Source organism: Symphalangus syndactylus, chromosome 3 (assembly GCF_028878055.3).
Source record: "Symphalangus syndactylus isolate Jambi chromosome 3, NHGRI_mSymSyn1-v2.1_pri, whole genome shotgun sequence".
Lineage (NCBI taxonomy): Eukaryota > Metazoa > Chordata > Mammalia > Primates > Hylobatidae > Symphalangus > Symphalangus syndactylus.
The window spans coordinates 87,444,506-87,465,063 of NC_072425.2; the positions used below are offsets into that span (position 1 = coordinate 87,444,506).

The 20,558-nt window shown below is 40.0% G+C and overlaps 1 protein-coding gene across 11 annotated transcripts in view; it reads left to right on the top strand.

Moving 5' to 3' along the window:
* The window catches only part of RAPGEF5 (Rap guanine nucleotide exchange factor 5), a 254,427-nt gene that overhangs the window by 116,965 nt on the left and 116,904 nt on the right, over window positions 1–20,558 (top strand). For all 11 annotated transcript variants that reach the window (XR_010120057.1, XR_010120056.1, XR_010120059.1 and 8 more), the window contains exon 8: window positions 10,656–10,729. Coding sequence is in view for 3 of the 11 variants with exons in the window: in XM_063636307.1 (XP_063492377.1) it covers window positions 10,656–10,729 (74 nt within the window). In the remaining 8 variants the exon portion in view is untranslated. The remainder of the gene's footprint in view (window positions 1–10,655; window positions 10,730–20,558) is intronic.

Here is a 20,558-nt window from a genome sequence, read left to right on the forward strand (position 1 = left end):
AATTCCACTGTAATGTCACTGGGAAGATTTGGCAGTAAAATTACTGACAATTCAGAAACAAAAAAACTTTATGAGCATAATGTAAGTGGCAAAAGGTTGCAATAAATGTTTTAAAATGTAGATGTCTGCCATAAACTTTAGTTAACAAGAATGTCCTTTAGACCTGACCTGTTGAGTTTTCTGGTTTACATTCCCCATGGTAGGATCAAGTAGCTGTGAAAAGCAAATCAAAAGACTCAGGTTCGGTCCTGGCTTAGCCACTTGGCATGACTTAGTGACTTCTAGAGGCTCATTTTCTTACTCTGGACAATGGAGCTAATGGCACATGCTTCTGGGGCTTGTTGGAGGGGCTAAATGAGATGGCCTAAAGCACACAGAGCTTTGTACTGACACATAGGTAGGCTCAGAGTCATTTTTCTTTTGCTGGCTGAAATAAATCTTTTACAATTTAATTTCTGAGAGAAATTGTGTAGAGTATTGGAGTACACTAGGATCTTTTTAAATGAATGAACATTTTGCAATATCTAGGAATCGTTGCTGCTCAATATTTTACTGTGTGATGACAGCAGATTGACCTGAATCTGTATTGTCACCAGAACACAACCTTGAAAGGCACACAAAAAAAAGTAAAGCCAGCTAGTTGTGGTGGCTCACTCCTGTAATCCCAGCACTTTGAGAGGCCAAGGCAGGTGGATCACTTGAGGAGTCCAAGACCAGCCTGGCCAACATGGTGAAACCCTGTCTCTACTAAAAATACAAAAAATTAGCCAAGCGTGGTGGTGGGCACCTGGAATCCCAGCTACTTGGGAGGCTGAGGCAGGAGAATTGCTTGAACCCATGAGGTGGAGGTTACAGTGAGCCGAGATGGCGCCATTGCATGCCAGCCTGCGTGACAGAGCAGGATTCTGTCTCAAAAAACAAACAACTGAAAAAAGTAAAGCCTTTCTGCCTCCCAAGAAAAATATTGAAAAAAAAAAAAATCCAGGCCGGGCACGGTGGCTCACGCTTGTAATCCCAGCACTTTGGGAGGCCGAGGCGGGCGGATCACGAGGTCAGGAGATCGAGACCACGGTGAGACCCCGTCTCTACTAAAAATACAAAAAATTAGCCGGGCGTGGTGGCGGGCGCCTGTAGTCCCAGCTACTCGGAGAGGCTGAGGCAGGAGAATGGCGTGAACCCGGGAGGCGGAGCTTGCAGTGAGCCGAGATCGCGCCACTGCACTCTAGCCTGGGCGACAGAGCAAGACTCCGTCTCAAAAAAAAAAAAAAAAAAAAAATCCAAACCTGTTTCTAAGTCTAACTTGATTTTTGTTTATCAAGGTTTTATTTTAGTTGGATAATACACAAACCACCTTTGCATTAAAAGAAAACTTTTTTTGTTTGTTTTTGTTTTTTTGAGGCGGAGTCTTGCTCTGATGCCCAGGCTGGAGTGCAGTGGTGTGATTTTGGCTCACTGCAACCTCTGCCTCCCAGGTTCAAGTGATTCTCCTGCCTCAGCCTCCTGAGTAGCTGGGATTATAGGCACTCGCCACCACTCCTGGCTAATTTTTTGTATTTTTAGTAGAGACAGGGTTTTGCCATGTTGGGCAGGCTGGTCTCGAACTCTTGACCTCAGGTGATCCGCCCACCTCAGCCTCCCAAAGTGCTGGGATTACAGGCGTGAACCACCACACCCAGCCAAAAGAAAACCTTTTTTCCAGTACATTTCCTTATAAGAATGGCAATGAAACAGGCTACTGGTATCAATTACTGATTACCTCTGTATTACCCCAAGCCAGTGGGATAAGTATTTATGCTCTAATTAAAGGAACCGATATGAGATACCTTTTGCTCTAATGACATTATCATTGTTTTCTGTTGAATAACTTTTCCATTGAATGGACGTATATTAAATCTTAATCAAAAGAAAACACTGTAAAAACCTATTAAGAAGTAGAAGAGAAGCTTGGAGAGTCAGCTATTAAAAAAAAAATATGTAAGAGTTGAAATGGAATCCTCTCTGCTGTAGGGCAGGGATAAATTATGCAATCAGTAAGGCAGCAGGGAGGGTGGAGCGAGGCCACCCAGGACTCTCTCAGTGGCTTGAGTTGCCCCTGGTCAAGTGTGCTGAGCATGGAGCATCTGATGGGGGAGATGGGAGCTTTTCAGTCACCTCTGCTTTCAGTCTCCCCACAGTAGATTTATTGTGTTATCTGAGTGCTATGGCTTTCCCGAACATACAGCACGCCTATATTCAAATGTTAATAAAAATAATACATTTCTTTCATCTAGCAAACATTTATTATCTTTTTCTATAGAACCATGGGCTGGAAGGCATAGGGAGGATTTGTGGGGAAGGTAATGGGTAGGAACACTTAAAACTGTGTAAGTCATTACGGCCTTAATGACAGAGCTGCCAGTGACCACTCCTGCCTCCACTCTCCCAGCACAGGCCCACCTGGGCACATCTCCCTAGCAGGACCCTGGGAACTGAAAGGTAGCCAGTTTCCGTTCTAATCCCAGCCCCATCCTTCACTGACTCATCAAACATCACTCTTTAAACATCAGATTCCTTAGTTCTTAGTAGGAAATCCAAGTCAGTTCATGCCTACACTGTTTGAAGTAAAGCTCCTGCTTTTTTTGTTTGTTTTCAGCCTCATTTCTGTTCAATTTATTTTAGGCTATTTAATCTTTAAAACATATTGGTACAGATAGTGTCAGACCTGAGTGTACTTACCTGTCTCCTTTACTCACTTCCTGTATAATTCTGGGCAAACTATGTGACATCTCTCAGCCTCAGTTTTTCCATCTGTAAAGTGAGCATAATCTTGGAATCTGATTAAGGAGAGGACCAACCACACACCTGCCTTACAGCGTCACCGATATAATGGATATATGCTCCCATTTAACTCAGATTTTTTAAATGAAGGATCATATAACTGTCAAATGTAAATGGATTCTGCCTTGGCCAAGGAAGTTGGTCTTATCTACTGAAAAGTTAATACTCCTTGTTGAGCTTGTGTAATGACTGAGGAATTCTTTTTCAGTGAGCATAATGTCATTGCTCAAGGCCCAACAAGGCAACGCCACCAACCTATAGACTAATTGGCTTTGGTCGGTGAGTAGTGACAATTCTGAAACCAGATCGTGCACAGGGTGTTGCTGGGTCTGGGCAATGTGATTTTATCCATGTACATGCTTTACCTCTCTCCTTAGTGTGTTGGAAAAATTATAAGTGTCAGAAAATAAACACAACTACAATTTGTCAATTTACAATTTACAAAATAATTTTTACAGTATCAGAAAAATTCCTAATTGAGATAATTCAAGAAAAGTGAATTGCTAAATTCCAAGAAATGGTATTCACCTTTTATTAATAGAAATTTGATTTTTCACTAGCCCTACTAAGTAAATGCTGAACAGATATTTAACAAATGTTGGCACAAAGAAGTATCAAATTATTAACCTGCCCTCAATGGCCACATGGCTCAGTGCAGTCTTGCCAGGACCTCTACCAGAGGTTTTCTAACATTTTCCAATTATGATCTACTTCCTGCTCCCATGTCAGATCCCAGGGGTTTCTTCAGTTTACGTTTGTGTATGCCAGCTCTCCACCTTGACTGCATTTCTCCCCTTTTCTCATCCACCTATCAGAATCCACATTTTCCTGGATGCCTTTCATGATGTTAACCTCCTCCCCCCAAACTGCATTGACATTTTGTTCTATTTATATCTGTCTTATAATTATTACTGTCTGAATTGACTACCTTTGTTCAGTTCAGTAGACCATTACTTAGTACCTCTGTGTTCTGGAAATTATTCCAGGTGCTGGTATTACTGAAACATGAGGGGTTTAATCTAGGTCCTGCTACTCACCACACAGAAAGCCAATCTCTGAGACAAGGATTATTGCCAAGGAAGAAGGCTTTAATCAGGTGCTGCAGCCGAGGAGATGGGCGCTCAGTCTCAAATCCATTTCCCTGACCAACTAAAACTAGGGGCTAACATAGCAGGGAAGAAATGTAACAGGTATAAGAAAGCCGGAACTAGGGAGGGGAAAGGAAGCAATCAGGATGAATGAAGGGTCTGGCCTGTCATGTCTGGATGCAGTGATCTGGTGAATTTCAATTCTTTTGATTTTTTTTTTTTTTGAGAAGCCTAAAGGTTGTTTCCTGAGGAAAGAACTCAGATAAAACAAATATAAGTCTCAAGCTTTAAGACCAGAAGGATCAATTTCTATGTTTATCCAAAAAAAAATACTATCTATGGGACTATTGGGTCAGTTTCACTGGGAATATGAAAATATACATTCTGTCCTCTCGAATAACTCATAACATAGGTTAGCAAAGACAGATATTTGTGTTGCTGACTAAAAAATATCGAGTGTACAGAAAAAGAGCTTTGTTGGGCTAGGAGGAAGCACTCTTCATTTTGTCAGGGGCTGTAGATGCAGAGAATGAGGACTCAGAAGACTTTTCATTAAGGAGCTGGTGTTTGGGCTGGGGAGCCTGGTGGACAAGAGTAATTTCACCTGGTGAAGGCAGGGACAAGGGCATTCCAGGTTAGAGACAAAGAAATGTACAAAGGAAGAGATGCACCTGGGGAGAGGGTCCAAGACCTAATGGCCTGGCCTCTGAGGCCAGGTTGAGGGCTTCCACTTGAACGTCGGCCAGTGCTCAATAGAGTGGGGATCACAGGTATCAGAGCTTTCAAACCTGCACATCCCTGAGCTAAGTCCCATGGCATCAGAGACACTGGCGATGGGGCTGTGGAGCCTGAATTGGTATTTATCTCCCTGTGGGCTCATGTGCTCTAAGCAGGCATAGGCAGGATAGGGGGATGGCTTGATCAGACTTCCGTTCTGGGGATGGAACTCCGGCAATTGCGTGGAGAATGGATGGAGGGAGAGGCCATGCCGTAGCAGCCTACATGAGATGTGACTGTGGCAGAGAGGATGACGGGTGGAATCATTCCAGAGGTAGAAGTGACAGGATTTAGGGTGAGATTGAGGTGAAGGCTCAGGGGAAGGAGGACCATGAAGGTGCCTGAGATTTGCAGCTTCAGTACTTGGTGGTGATCTAAACTGAAATATCCCAGGAGCAGGAAGATGCTTGTGATTTCAGACCTTCGTGTCCTCACGCCATATTAAATCAATTACTCTTTCTTGAGGTGCAGATTGTGCCACTACACCTATCACAGCAGCTTGTATGTAGCAGACATGTTACCATCTGTGAAATGAAAATATTCAACTTGTGACTGGAAATGTGGGCCTGGAACTCAGAGAAGTGGGCAGAAATGGAGACAGATTTGAGAATAAACTGTATTGCAGTGAAAGTTGAAACCCTAGTAACAGATAAGATCACCAAGGAAAGAGGCAAAGAGAGAAAAGAGAGCCTGGGGAAAGCTTGCATTTTTGGAAGATTTGAGGATGATAAGGACACAGAAAAGAGAGTTTTAAGTCAACACTCAAGTTCAGCTGAACAGATTGGGGTTGAGAAAAAACGCTGGAGTAGAGATGTAGTGGTCATTGGTCTACCTTCAAAGAGAAGTTCAATGGCACTGGATGGGCCAGGTTATAATATCATATGGAGTGGCTTGATGGTGAACACTGACCCCTACTTTTCTAATTTTAACACTAAAAATAAACAGTGATGAGGCAGAAAGGTTACAATTACCATTTTTCTTCCTTTTTAAAGAATGGAAGAGATTTGAGTATTTGGAAGCATTTATGATTATATATTGATAGCAAAAATGAGTATATTGTCTCAGCATTTCTCATTGCAGGCTTGTTTCTATGCCATCTCCCAGGGCTGAATGTGGATGGAATATTGTTGAAGGGCCTCCAAAAGTAAATATTGTGACCCCACTCCAGGATGGTACAAAAAATAGCTGATTATTTAGATAATGAAGAACTGGGCTCTGCCTCCTGTGGCCTGGAAACACTATGGTGTTTTCCTAACATTTTTATGTCCACAACCCACAGAACATGTAAAAGATTCCGACCTAGTACACCTCTTATCCATACTTGTGAAAAATACTTTACTAGTTGCAATACATTTTGATCTTAATTTTTCTATTCTTCCTATGATATTCCATTCTATTTCATTAAGAGGGAAAAGAAACCCTGGTCAGGATCCATGTGAATGGATTTGCTGATGTGCAGTTTGACCAGCCCTGTTCTGTTCCATCCTTGACTGTAGCAGTGATGAACTGTCACCGACACGTACATTTTACCTGTGAGGCCTAAGGCAGATTACTTCACCTCACTAGTCTCAGTTTCCTCATCTGTAAAATGGGGGTGATTTTATCTGCCCAGCATTTCAGGTTGAACATCAGATGAGACCGTTAATGAAAGAGTTTTCTCTCTGTAAAAATGCTACACAGGTGAAAGATTATATTATTGCCGAAACTTTAGTTCTTGGCAGAGTACCCAATAAGTTATTTTTCTTAACTATTTGCTGATGTCTCACATTGAGGCTTGAAATGCTCAGTTTCTATCTGTAGTCATCTTTGGGGTAGGTTTGTAAGATTTTTTTAAAGAAATGGGTTGGTTGATTTTTAAATAATGGTCCTGATGAGAGTCAGCACATGACAGTCATCGTGTGTTTAATGTTTTCTTGTTAGTGGGGCTCTTACCTTTACAAAGTTGATCAGCAGAAATTAAACAAGCATCATTTAGAAAGGACATCAGTTCCCTTCATGTTTAAGTATTATTATTATTATAGAGTTACTGGCAGAGTTGTTTTTTGTTGTTGTTGTTTGTTTGTTTGTTTGTATTTTAGCACCCATCCTAGTAAGTCCTGGAGAGAGAAAACCTGTTTTGTCCCCAAGGCAACAAGAAAGCACTATCAAGTTAAGCCCCACAATCCTAGGAGGCTTTCAACAGTCCTTCACCTTGAATCCCTCTTGGCTTATTTACAAATAGATACATTTAAACTAGGTACCGTTACCGAATCAGTGTTAATTAATCCACATACATGCTTAGTTCTCCTGTGGGCACTAATGCTCACCACTCAAAATATATGCTTTAGATCTTGTGCTTGTATCTTTTGTTATGGTAAGTTATTTTCAAAGGCCATTACTTGCTTTTAGACTCTGTGTTGAGAGATAAGGAGATGGTTTGTGTTGGCAGAGAGTGAAGCTACTAGCCTCCCTTGGTCCCAGAAGCTGTCATTCCTGTGTACGTGTTTCGCTGGAGGGAACTGTCCCAGAATCAATATTTGCATAGGAAATTTTCCCCAACCAACTCTTATTCTGATCTGATAAAAGAAAAATTGAACTCAAAATCTAAATAACTCCTTCCTCCTTTTCCCACCACATGAGCCACACCACTGGAAGGCATAAAGAGAGAAATTGTGTTTTTATTTATTTTTTGACATTAATCTATGCATTAAAGGGTCAACAGAGTTCTCCCTTTTAGGGGACCATATATATTTTATGCATGCAACTTCATAGGATAATCATAAATCCTTGTCCAGGATAAATACGCTTTTGCTCCCAAGATGCATTCTTGGAATTATAATTTTTCATATTTCCAAGAAAATAATGTTATTTACGCTGTCTTCTCTTTGTCATTAGGGAGTTGAGGTTGAGTCCAGCAGGACTTTGAGAGTTTGTCCATTACGCAGATTTAGCTTGCAGAGTTAGCTTTGCCAAGTCCCTTAACTTGCTTGTGTTTCTAATTCTCACCCGTTAGTTTTGGCGTAATGCTAGGCAACCAATTTTGAGGTCTTTAAAGATGTGACAATAAATGTAGCATTGTTGTTGGGGATAAGCTAGAAATAAATACAGGACTGACACTTTATCCTAGGTTTGCTTTTTTGTTCATCTATTCCTCCTTTAGTTCCATTTCTATGTATTAAGAATTATTCCTAAAGCTTAAAAAGTAGTGTGAGGCCAGGTGAGATGGCTCACACCTGTAATTTCAGCATTTTGGGAGGCCAAGATGGGAGGATCGCTTGAGCCCAAGAAGTCCAGGATGCAGTGAGGCATGATCGTGCAACTGTACTCCAGCCTGGGTGACAGAGGGAGACCCTGCCTCAAAAAAAATGTGTTAACTCTCAATCTGAAATTATTATCTAGTGTCCTGCATGTTCTATGTTCTAGTATAATAAGGTAAGAAAAAGAAATGCCTATATCCTAGACCATTGTTGTTTTAAAACCAAAAACATGAATTCAGTAGGCTAAAATATTCTGAAATTTAATTTTCTTCATTTTCATTGAAATTAGCACTTTAAAGAGCAAAAATTCAAATAAAGCACAAATGAAGTGCCAAAGTGTGGTTGCTTTTTATGTGAAGTTATTTCACATTAGTATATGATCAGCTTGCCCTCCAAGAAAATTACTCTGCATTCCAGGATGAGGAAAGGCTTCTTCTGTTATTTCAATTGGTTAAGTGGAGTTCCTTACTTCTATAGCCCATTGCATTTTTAAGTGGAATTTAGGATGTTGTTCTATGTTTTATTTTTCCCTTTATAGTCTTGCCTCTAGTTTTTCAGAGAAAACACGAATGTTTTTCTTTGTTCTTAAGTTTCCTCCTAGCTGGGCAACAGTAGCAACAGGGAACCCCCTTTGAACAGACATGAATGGAACTTTTCTCTGAAAAATAGAAGAAAAGCTTCTACCCTCTTCACCTCTTCCTACCTTGCCTTTAGATGCTCAGCTGGTCAGAGTTATCCTAGTTATCCAAAGAGTGAACAGAAGAATTTCTCTGTTTTCTTCTTTCATAAATAGTTACAAAAGAAGTAGCTTATTATATAAGTAGGCATAGTCAAGCAGTGCCGTTTTGATCACTTGGGGATACATTGTTCATGCCAGTTAGCATTTGCAGAGCCCTATTGTATGCACAGCATTATAGGTAGGCTCCATGGTGGGCACCACACAGCAGGCATGAATGGCATACAAAAGCAAAAAGTACATGAAATGATATTTTAAAAAATACAGAGCAGAGAGCACAATATTTAAAAGTACACAGGCCAAGCATGGTGGCTCACACCTGTAATCCCAGCACTTTGGGAGGCCAAGGCGGGCAAATCACTTGAGGTCAGGAGTTTGAGACCAGCCTGGCCAACATGGTAAAACCCTGTCTCTATTAAAAATACAAAAATTAGCTGGGCATGGTAGTGCACGCCTGTAATCCCAGCTACTCGGGAGGCTAAGTGAGGCAGGAGAATCGCTTGAACCCGGGAGGTGGAGGTTGCAGTGAGCCAAGATTGTGCCACGGCACTCCAGCCTGGGCAAAAAGAGTGAAAACTTCATCTCAAAAAAAAAAAAAAAAAGTACACAGAATAATGCAAACTGAGTCAATAAGTACAGTGGGTGACCTCACTGTCAGCTAGGTTGGTATGCTTTGGCCTACTTTTGATGAAGAGGGCAAAAAGGATAATTGGCATGATGGATACAGGGAATAACTAGGAGTCATCCTTAATTGCTTCTCCTTCATCTCCTCTTTTTTCTGTCTCCATATTCAATTCATTGGCAAGTTGTGTCCATTTTGTCTAAAAAAATACAGCTCCAGTGTTCCATGTTTCTCCTGCTCATTGCCACTTCCCTGATCTGAGTCACTGTCATCTTCAGGCAACATTAAAGCAACAGTCACGTAACTGGTCTCCCTGCTTCTGCTCTTGTTTCTCTCAAGTCTGTTCTCCACAAAGAAGCAAAAAAGAACTTTTGAAAATATACATCAAATCATGCACTTCCCAATTTAAAATTCTTTCATGGTTCCCCATGTTCTTAGGCTTAGATCTGAAATTATCGTGGTCTCTACTCTCTCCAGGCTTGTTGAATGTCACATCTCCTGCTATGGACATAATAGCTGCTCCGTAAATATTTGTTAAAACAGAAGAACAAGTTATCTAAAGAGAAAAGTAATCCAGTCATTATGTGTGGATCCCAGTTATGTAAAATACATTTTGGTGTTTAATGTCAGTGTGAAATTGGACATTTGGAGGAAGCTAGAGAGTTCAGAGAAGCCCTTCAGTGATGAGCAGGAGAAGTTCAGATGTCATGAGATAAGCAATACATAAGCCAAAGTCTGGCACTTGTTGTTTTTATATTTTTTGAGACTGATTATTTTAGCATTGTTCCCAAGCTGGATTGGATTAGTGAGAGGCTGGAGTCAGGGGCTTTGTGTAAGAGGTTATTGTACCCATGAAGAAAGGGTGATAAGGGCTTGGATAGGGTGATGCTGGGAAGGGAGAGATGGATTCAAGACTCCATGGTTTGGAATTTTGTGGTAACAATGCACTGAGCAACCCAGATATAAATACTGTGCGTCCTTTATTATATGACATTTAAACTGCCAGCCAGAAAGCCACATTAAAAATATATATATGGCTGTTCTCATATAAAATGAATAGAAGTCTTCATCTTATACCCCCAACTACCCTTTTGGTAAAGCACAATGCTGATATGATGATGCCTGGATGGGTTTAGGTGAACAACAGAATTAAGATTGAATTTTCTCACTGCCATTGATTTAATACATGAGATAATATGCAAGAGAAGTACCCAGTGCTATTAGCTAACTTCACATTTGATTAACAAAAAATAATGCCAATGTTTACATTTTGTGAATCTATCTAACATTTTTCCTGCTAAATTGCAGTCTGAAAGAAAATTATCTGAAGCATTTTTTGTATGATGATGCATTTGTTTAATGGTGTTCTTTTTTTTAAGCAATTGAACAAGATGAAGAAAACAATGACAAACACGTACCTGTAACAGAAGCCGAAAGTGTTCCAGATTCTCAGGTATGATCAATTCTGTGACAGCCCCTCATCATACCCTTCTGTGTTGAGGATGGTGAGACAGTGCAGGTGTTAAAAAATGATAAAGGTTTTACCTTTTATGTTTTGTAAATAGCCATGTTATTGGGAATAAAGTGCTCAGTTTTGATATAAAGGTATTTCACATGAAGGGTCCTAAATTGGTAATTATATTTATAATTTGATTCATGGGAGAGGGTCAGATAGACACACTTTACTTCCCAGAGGAAGGGCAGACGTTCCCCTGAAGAAGGCAGTGGAGAATGGGCCAGCTGACAGCACCAGCCTGCTAGAGGTTCTGTGCTACCTCCCAGTAGCTAAATCATGGCATGAATACGCTTTAGGTAGCATACCTCCAAATACTATTGCACCATAAAAACTTTGGACACGCTAGTGCTGCCAGCTGTTAACTTTATATAACAGTGGAGCATTTTAAAATTCTGACTTAGCCTGGTTGACTCATCTCACTTCACCTTTAAGGTTACAAATCTGTTGATTCTGGTCAGAAGAATCACATTAACTTTTTCAATAAAGATTGCATGGACGGTAATGTTTTAATAAAGTCACATTGTTTTGCTGTGGTAATATTAAACATGCAGCAGTCCTCAAGTTCATATTAAAATTATACTGCAGGCTTCCAGGCAAACCTGCGCAGGGATTCCCCAGCTCAGTGTATTTACCACTTTCTCCAAGATTTCTTAAATCCTTAAATTACTAGTGGGACAAGGGTTTCCAAATTTAAAATACTGTTTTTCTTTATTTGTTCTGAACTTATTCTATGGGTAAATGTCTGTTTGAATGCAATTTTATTTCTCAAAAGGATACACAGACCTTACTGTTCAGGATTTTGTGATTTTTATTCAGCAATGATTATATAACTGTATATCTATAGGACATACAGAGGGATGCAATCATGAAACCAGTAGATTGATAATTAGGTTAGGAACAGATTCTACTTAGGTTTGAAAGTTGAATTAAGTTCACTGGGCAGCATGGCATCATTATGAGTGAGCCTAAGCTGGTTAGGAAGGAAGGCAGTTGTCACCTCCTCTGGTGTGTCTAAGAAAGCTTGATCTGCTACCATAGTGGAAACACCAGTTTTATTGGTTTAATTCCACAGGCCCATCTATATAAATTCTCTGGATGGAATAAGTAGTTCAAGTCATGCGAGGTGAGCTTAAAGAAAACTTAGAATTTTGCCATCAGATACATAGGCAGAATTAGAAATAAAATGTATGCTCATTGGTATGTACGTATGTGTGTAATTTATATGTACAATTTATTTGATTGATGTATATACATATAATGGCTTGAGCACCTATTTGCCAGGCTTCACAGTATTTCAAATTACTTCAGTCTTCATTCCAGAGCATATTTTAAGCAAGTTAAGTGGATTCTGATTCCTTCTTCCCCATACATGATGAAATATGTTACCGTGGGGAATGTGCCTCTAGGCTGCTGAAAACTTTGGGTCTATAAAGGGTTAAGATGGTCACTAAGCCCAGAGAGACTTGGCCTTATTGTATACAGGCTTCCCATCTACCAGAGATCTCTCATATGTTGGCTGCTTTTTTCTTACTCTCACTAAAAATACCTTTTCTGCTTAAGAAACTCCCTGTTTTAATGCTGTCACATATGGGTGAAGAGAGCGTTTAGAGTTGGGTTTACATCCCAGCCCTTCTTCCTTAAGGGATGTTCCTTAGTGGCTGTAAACCTGGAAGATCCTGTAGGGCGCCTAAGTCTTTGTCCCCATGGTGTCCCCATTATGCTAGGCAGTACCTAGCATGCATGGTTTTCGTCTCTGCAAAATGGAGATGTGATAAGCTTGTCCTGAGGTTGAAATGAAGCAACATAAAACACTCCCGGCAATCCTGGCACATAGGAGAGTTTCAGTAAATATTGGGCAGCATAATGTAAAGACTAGGGGCGCTGCCTCTGGGGCCACACTGCCTGGATTCTTTTCCTGACTGGCACAGTAACATTGGGTGAGTAATGGGCGCGGTGCTTCACGCCTGTAATCCCAGCACTTTGGGAGGCCAAGGTGGGTGGATTGTGAAGTCAGGAGTTTGAGACCAGCCTGGACAACATGGTGAAACCCTGTCTCTACTAAAAAAAAAAAAAAATGAGCTGGGCGTGGTAGCGGGTGCCTATAATCCCAGCTACTTGGGAGACTGAAGCAGGAGAATCGTTTGAACCCAGAGGCAGAGGTTTCAGTGAGCCGAAATCCTGCCATTGCACTCCAGCCTGGGTGACAGGGCGAGACTCCATCTCAAAAAAGAAAACAAAACAAAAAACCTTTGGGTGAGTTAACTCTCTTGTGCTCCTACCCTCCTTTTCTGTAATAATACTGGGAGCAGTATTATTATATATAACACTTAGGCAGCACTTCATATATATTAGACACTCTAAGATTCTTTGTTTTTACTAATGTATTTAAACATCACAGCAAACCCTCCAGGATAGATAGTTTAATTACTACCACTTTATAGATGTGCCGGTAAGGGACAGGGCCAGGTCTGAAACCAGGGCAGTCTGGTTCTGATGTCCTTGCTTTAAACAGCATGCAAACTGCCTTTCTAACCTCTGTAAAATGGAAATAATTGTTAGATTGTTCTGAAGATTAAATGACTACATGTGAAGCAATTAGAACAGCGCCTGACACACAGTAAGCACCCAACAAAGTCAGCCTCTGTCAGTTATTGTCACTCTGACCATCTATCTCATTGCTTTTTGGTTGGAATATTTAAAGTATCTAACTGGGCCAAGTTGCAGCATTACTCTCTGCCAGATGGTATCTTTGCAGACACAAAATATTCTAGTCCCTTCACTCTATTATAGGATAAGAGGATTTAAGAATCTTTGTCAAAATGTACTGAAAATTTGCCTGGTTCTAGCTTTTAAGAATTCTAATGAGATCTTTAATTAGTTATTAATTGACTGATTGATTGATTGAGACAGGGTCTCACTCTGTCACCCAGGCTGGAGGGCAGTGGCACGATCATGGCTCGCTGCAGCCTCAACCTCCTGGGCTCAAGTGATCCTCCCACCTTAGCCTCTCGAGTAGCTGGGACAACAGGTGCACACCACCACATCCAGCTAATTTTTTGTACTTTTTGTAGAGACATGGTTTTGCTATGTTGCCTAGGCTGACCTCAAACTCCTGGGCTCAAGCAGTCTGCCCACCTCAGCCTCCCCAGGTACCGAGATTACAGGCATGAGCCACCACACTTGGCCTTGAGTAATTTATAATGTGTTGAACTTTGGAAATTCTTGCTTTGATTCCATTAGCCACTGGCCACTGGATTCAGTGACTATTTTCATTGTCTCCTATCCTCCATTTGAATCAATCATTCTATTATTAAGTGATAATAATTATTATACAAATAAACTGCTAAATATTTGGTAACTAATTTATCAGTAGTCAGACTATAACTTTTAAAAATATGCATACTAAAGAAAGCTCTTATTTAATACTGTCAAAGAAAATCGATTATCCTATTAAATCTTTTATGTTTGATATTATTCAAGTTTTCTTATTCTCTTTTTTAACTTTTTAATTATTTTTTTAACTTTGCTACCCTGCTTACCAGTGTGGTCAAGAATGTATACAAGTCTGAGCTATAATTTCTCTTAGGTCAAAATAAGAGAAAATATTAGTGGCCCCCCTACTTTAGTCTGAATGTTAAAGGAATCATGTATGTGAAATGAATGAACCCCTTACTTTTTCAATTATATAAATTTATAATACTATATATTATATAAATTTATAATGCTATATTTTGATTTTAATCAGAAGGGATAATTTTCTAAATACAAAAGATTAAGAAAGTACTTGAGGGAAATAACAGCATAAATTTCATGTAAGTGTGGTTTCTGCCTTATTCCTAGCTCTCAGCATGCTCTGGCAAGATGAAGCATTACACAGTATTTCTATAGGATGGGTCTGTCCATCCTATACAAAGGTGATGTTTTAACACAAGGAATTCCACAAAGGAGTGGGGCCAGAGAAACTGAATGTCCATTGCCTTGCCTGGACAGTGAAGGGCTAGGAATTATGAAATGATTTCTAAAGCTCCCTGATGCCCCAGCATGGTGTTTGAGGCCCATACCAGTGACTGCCTAGGGATTCCTCACCTGCCTTGACTATCACACTTTCCATTAGGTACATTTCTCACTGTGGATGCTTCGTAGTTCTTTTCCCAATTCTCAAGGGGGCATATTCTTCTATCCCTAGCAGGGAGAGCTTTTTCATAGTCTAACTTTTTTCTCTGAAGAAATTTGAGAAAATGAGTATTTGTTGCCCTAAAATTATTATTATTTTTTGACTATGAACTGTCTTCTGAATTTTCCTGGAAAAAAATTCTTAATATTTTCTGTTTTCAAAATAAGGTGCATACAGTAGAATAATTTATCATCTAAGCTCATCAGTGTTTTATTCTGTCATTTATATTTCTGTTTAAAATAGCAAAAAAATTATATGAACTTCTAGGCTTAATTTTTAATGAAATTAAGATATTACATAGTAATCAATAAGAATTTATCTGAACATCCTCAATTTGAACTGAATAGCATTCTGTTATTGCAAAAGTGCTTTCATGAAAGGTGGACTCTTTCTTTCTGGTTTCCCTGACCTTGATAAGCAATTTTTGCAGGATGTTTTACCTAGGTGTTTTAGAAAAAGTGGTTGTTAAAGTTAAGATAATGCAGAGAATGTTTTAATACAAAGAACTGTGCTTTTGTCCCAGTAAGATGCTCATTTATCATCCATGTGGCCTTTCCCACAGGAATCTTGTCCACGCTTCATTCTAGCATTGAGGGGATGGACCCAACATTTTTATGACTCCATTTATAAAGGAAACAGGCTTTTCATTTACATTCATAACATTTCTCTCCTCAAAGGCTGAAAATCCTATGAATAACTTTAATTATACATTATGGAGACTTTTTTTCAAGACAGACCTTGAAATAAAGCTCCTAAATAACTCTTCTGACAGTTATACATTAATCTTTTATTTTTTTTCCGGCTTAGCAGTGTTAGGTAAATTGTTTATAATTAATTTTACACAGAGAAATTAAATAGACCAGGGATGTGAAAGTCTAGATCAAGGACTGTTAGTTATCTTGCTTCTCCTGCCATAACAAAGCTCCCACAATATATTAATAAATTCATGGGTTTCTTGAATTAAATCACTAAATTATGGAGCTCTGAAAGGGACCCTGAGGAACATCTAGTTTGGCATGATGCTTCCACATAGCACTGCCTTATAAATCATCTGGGATATGTGGGTTTAAAGTCTCCCAGTGAATGAAGAAGCATTCGTAACCTCCTTAAAAGTCTTTTTTGATAGTTGTTACGTAAGGAATGCTATAGAATTGATTACCTTGTGAAAATGCATCTAGAAGTTATTTGGAAACCAGAAAATCAAAACAGCAATATTCTCTCTTTAATTGTAAGTTGTGGAATTAAAGAAATAAGTTAGTCTGAAGCCCATTTTAAAAAGTAAGAGCATTTTGCCTTTAAAATACATATTTGCTTCATGGGCCCAAATATCTGGTTGTAATGAAAATGTTTCCTCCTGAAAGGAAAGTTCATTTTATTTACATATTTATTTATTATTATTTTTAGAGAGAAACAGAGTCTCACTCTGTTGCCCAGGCTGGAGTGCATTGGTGTAATCATAGCTCACTGCAGCCTCTAACTCCTGGGCTCAAGCAATCCTCCTGCTTTGGCCTCCCAAAACACAGGGATTATAAGCATGTGCCACTGCACTTGGCTGAGAGAAAAGTTTATATTTAGGATTCTAATAATATGTGAAAAATGTTTAGAGTTCCTTGAAAAATCATGTTCACACAGAAATCCAAAAAATAGTGAAGACTTCTTAAATTTCCTCTATTTAATTTCAACCTTTTATTGATGATGCTGTAATCAGCTGATTAAAAAAAAAAAAGAAACCAAAACACTGTACTTGGGACCTACAGATAGAAGGACAGACTGTCTCCAAATCGAGTCTGTGGGAGCTTAGCTGAGTTGCTTTGGAGCCAGTGCTAGTTTAAAGGAGGGAACAGGCTCCCCGTGGTGACGAGTTAGTTACAGCTATCCAGTACTCTCATCTGTGTCCCACCACTGCCTGGGCCTCCATTCCCCACATGCTGTCTTTTATATGGGAGGGCCATACTGTGGAACAGAGCAAGATCGGGGCTAAATCCATCACACCACTGATTAAACCACAGAACAGGTTTCCAGGTTGGCATTTTGGAGGGTCATTAGCATCCTCCCTCCACCGCCAGGACAGTATATTAAACACTATGCAGATGACATGGAAGGAGAGAGAAGAAATCCTCGCTGGTTGACGTACATGAATTTTCTAGATAATAGAAACGTATTTAAGTGTCAAAGCATTTAAGTAATATTTATTTGTAAGTAGAAATTGCCCCAGTTTCCCTGCCTTCATAGTTATTTTATAACACCATTGAAACTTTTTTACCCTTCTTAGTGTAGATTAAAAGAGCATCTTAATGATAGGCCCATATATTTACCATTGTCTCAGATTATGGACTGCATTAAAATCCTGACAAACAGAAATATGCTCTAAGGAGGATGGCTAGGAGCATAAAAGGATCTAAAAATAAAATCAAGTGGGCCTTTAGTAGTGCTTGGCAATCTTTATTCTACTTCCCTTGCCCAGTTTCCCCTTCTCTTAGGCCATGAGTTGACAAACCACAGCCTACTGTTTGTTTTTATAAATAAAATGTCATTGGAATGTAGCTGTGTTCATTCATTTACGTATTATCTCTTGCAGAATTGGGCAGTTGCAACAGAGACCCCATGACCGACAAAGCCTAGAATATTTATTGTCTGGCCCTTTACAAAATAGTTTGCCAGTGCTTGTAACCTAAGTGACTATTAACATGCCTTGTTTTCTTATGCCTCCAGCAGCATCTCCCCACAATTTCTTATTTTCAGATCATAACTTGCTTCTTATTTTTCTGGGAAATAGAATCCTTCAGAAAGGAATTTCTGCATGTCCCTACCGCCAAATATGCCAACGTACCTGCATATTTACCCTTGTATTTCACTGTCTCTCCTGTTTCACTGGATGAAATATTTAGATTCATACTTCTTCCTGAGAGTAGATCTTTATCTTCTCTTTCCTACTCAAGAACATTACTCTTGAAAATGCCCCCTTTTCCCTCCTGTGTCATCAAATTTTGCTGTCTACTGGAATTCTAATAAACATCCTGGAATAGCCCTCATGTTAAAGCAAATAAGCAAGCGAAACTCTCTTCAAGGACACTCTTCAGCTAGTGCCTCATTTCTTGTCACAAACCTGTTTGGAAGAATTGTGTCCTATTTACTGTTGAACTCATGTTAATAAAGCTTTTGTCTCTATCAGTTCAAACAGAAATTGCTCCACTCAAAGTTACCAATTACTTTTGTCAAATTCAGTGTCAGTTATTTTGAGCCCATCTTGTTTGACATTTCAGCAACGTTTGATAGAGTTTTTCACTCCTTCCTCCTTGAAGCAGCTTCACTACTCTCCAGATTCTCTTCTTGGAGCCACTCCTCCTCAGAGTCCTTTTCTGATTGATTACTCCTCGTCTTCGAATTACTCCTCATCGTCAAAACACTAGACTCAATTCCTGGATTTACACCATTCCATTGGTAAAACCAGAGGAATACCATCTGTATTCTGATGACTCTGGAATTCATATCTTCAGCCTGGACTTCCCCTGAACCTCCAGACTTCCGGCCTAGCAACTCCACTTGGATGTCAATAGCCATTTTCCTTCCCAGACCAACCCCTGCCTCCCCCATGACAACTCCATCCTTCCAGTTACTCAGACCAAATATTTTGGAGACTCCCAAACAGCAAAATCTGCTGGATATACCTTTGAAATATATCCAGTGGTTAGAACCACATGTACCATCTTCACCACTAGCACAAGTTCCAAGCCATGTCTTATGTGAAAACCAGGCTCCTAACTGGTCTTCTAGCATCAACTACTTCCCCCAGTCCAACCCAGGACATACAATGATCCTGCTGAAATGTCAATCGTATTTTGCTAATTCTCTGTTCAAAACCTTCCAAAGGATTTCTGTGTTATTCAGAAAAAGAATCCAAACTCCTTATACAGCCTACAAGGAAATTGTGTGTTGGGCTTCTGCATTACCTCTCAACCAGTGCCACCAGTCTACTCCCTACAGCTCTTTTCTAGCCCTGCTGCTCTCTCTGCCTATCCTTGAGCATGCCAAACACACTGAGCATTAGGGCCCTTGTACTTGCTGTTCCTCTGCCCGAAACACACTTCCTTCTGGATATCCACATCACCTCTTCCTCATCTCCTTTAGGTCACCATTCAGATGTCATTTTACTAGGAAACCCTTCCTTGACATTTTTATCTTAATAATGCCTTCAGTTATTTCTCTGTCCCCTTACCCTGCTTCATTGTTTTTTCTGTCATATATTACCACTCCATATTTCCTACTGGTATGTTACATCATGAATGTATGCTCCATGATGTAAGGAACTTTGTTTTTGTTTTTGTTTTGAGACGGACTCTCGCTCTCTCGTCCAGTGCAGTGGCGTGATCTCAGCTCACTGCAACCTCCACCTCCGGGTTCAAGCAATTCTCCTGCCTCAGCCCTCCGAGTAGCTGGGATTACAGGTGCACACCACCATGCCCGGCTAATTTTTTGTATTTTTAGTAGAGACGGGGTTTCACCATGTTGGCCAGGCTGGTCCCGAACTCCTGACCTCAGGTGATCCACTCTCCTCAGCCTCCCAAAGTGCTGGGATCACAGGCGTGAGCCACCGCACCCAGCCAGAACTTTGTTTTTTTTATGTTCACTACCATATTCTCAGAACTTACGGTAGGTTCTTGCTCAAATAAATCCTTTACTCTGTTGAGTGAATGAATGAATAAAATAATTTAGGGAACTAGGGATATTGTATTAGTCTGCTCTCATGCTGCTAATAAAGACATACCTGAGATTGGGTAATTTATAAAGGAAAGAGGTTTAATTGACTCACAGTTCAGCATGGCTGGGAAGGCCTTAAAATCATGGCAAAAGGTGAAGGAAGAGCAAAGGCATGTCTTACATGGCAGCAGGCAAGAGACCTTGTGCAGGGGAGCTCCCCTTTATGAAACCATCAGATCTCATGAGACTTATTCAATACTACGAGAACAGCACCGGAAAATCCTGCCCCTATGATTAAATTACCTCTACCTGGTTCCTCCCACAACATGTGGGAATTATGGGAACTACAATTCGAGATGAGATTTGGGTGGGGACACTGCCAAACCATATCAGATATATATCTGGAGAACATTAAAATGAGAATATAATAAATGTTTGTATTTAAATATTTGAAAGATTGTCACATTGGATAAAGAATAGGCCTAGTTTCCATTGCTTTAAAAGGCAAAACTAGTCCTCACGGACTGAAGTTAAATGGTTTCAGTTTTGTCTAGTGTGATAAGAATAAGGGACTTTCCAACAATCCTGGCTATCCAACAGAGTACAGACTGTCTTAAGATAAACTTAGGTCCCTGTCCAAGGAAACATTAGAAAGGAACTGAAAAGCCACTTGTGAGGGATGTTGTAAAAATCTCTGACTTTGGTGGAGGAATTCCACTTGCTGTCCTCTAGGAGTCTGTGATGTGGGCCACGTCAGAAATTTTTTGTTTATTTCCTTCCTAGTTGGACAAACTGCTAGATAAAGAGATACCACTGCCCCTGGGAATAAAGATTTAGTCATTGCTTTGCATGGATAGTTCCATTTCTCTGCTGCCCACTCAACAACATGGGTAT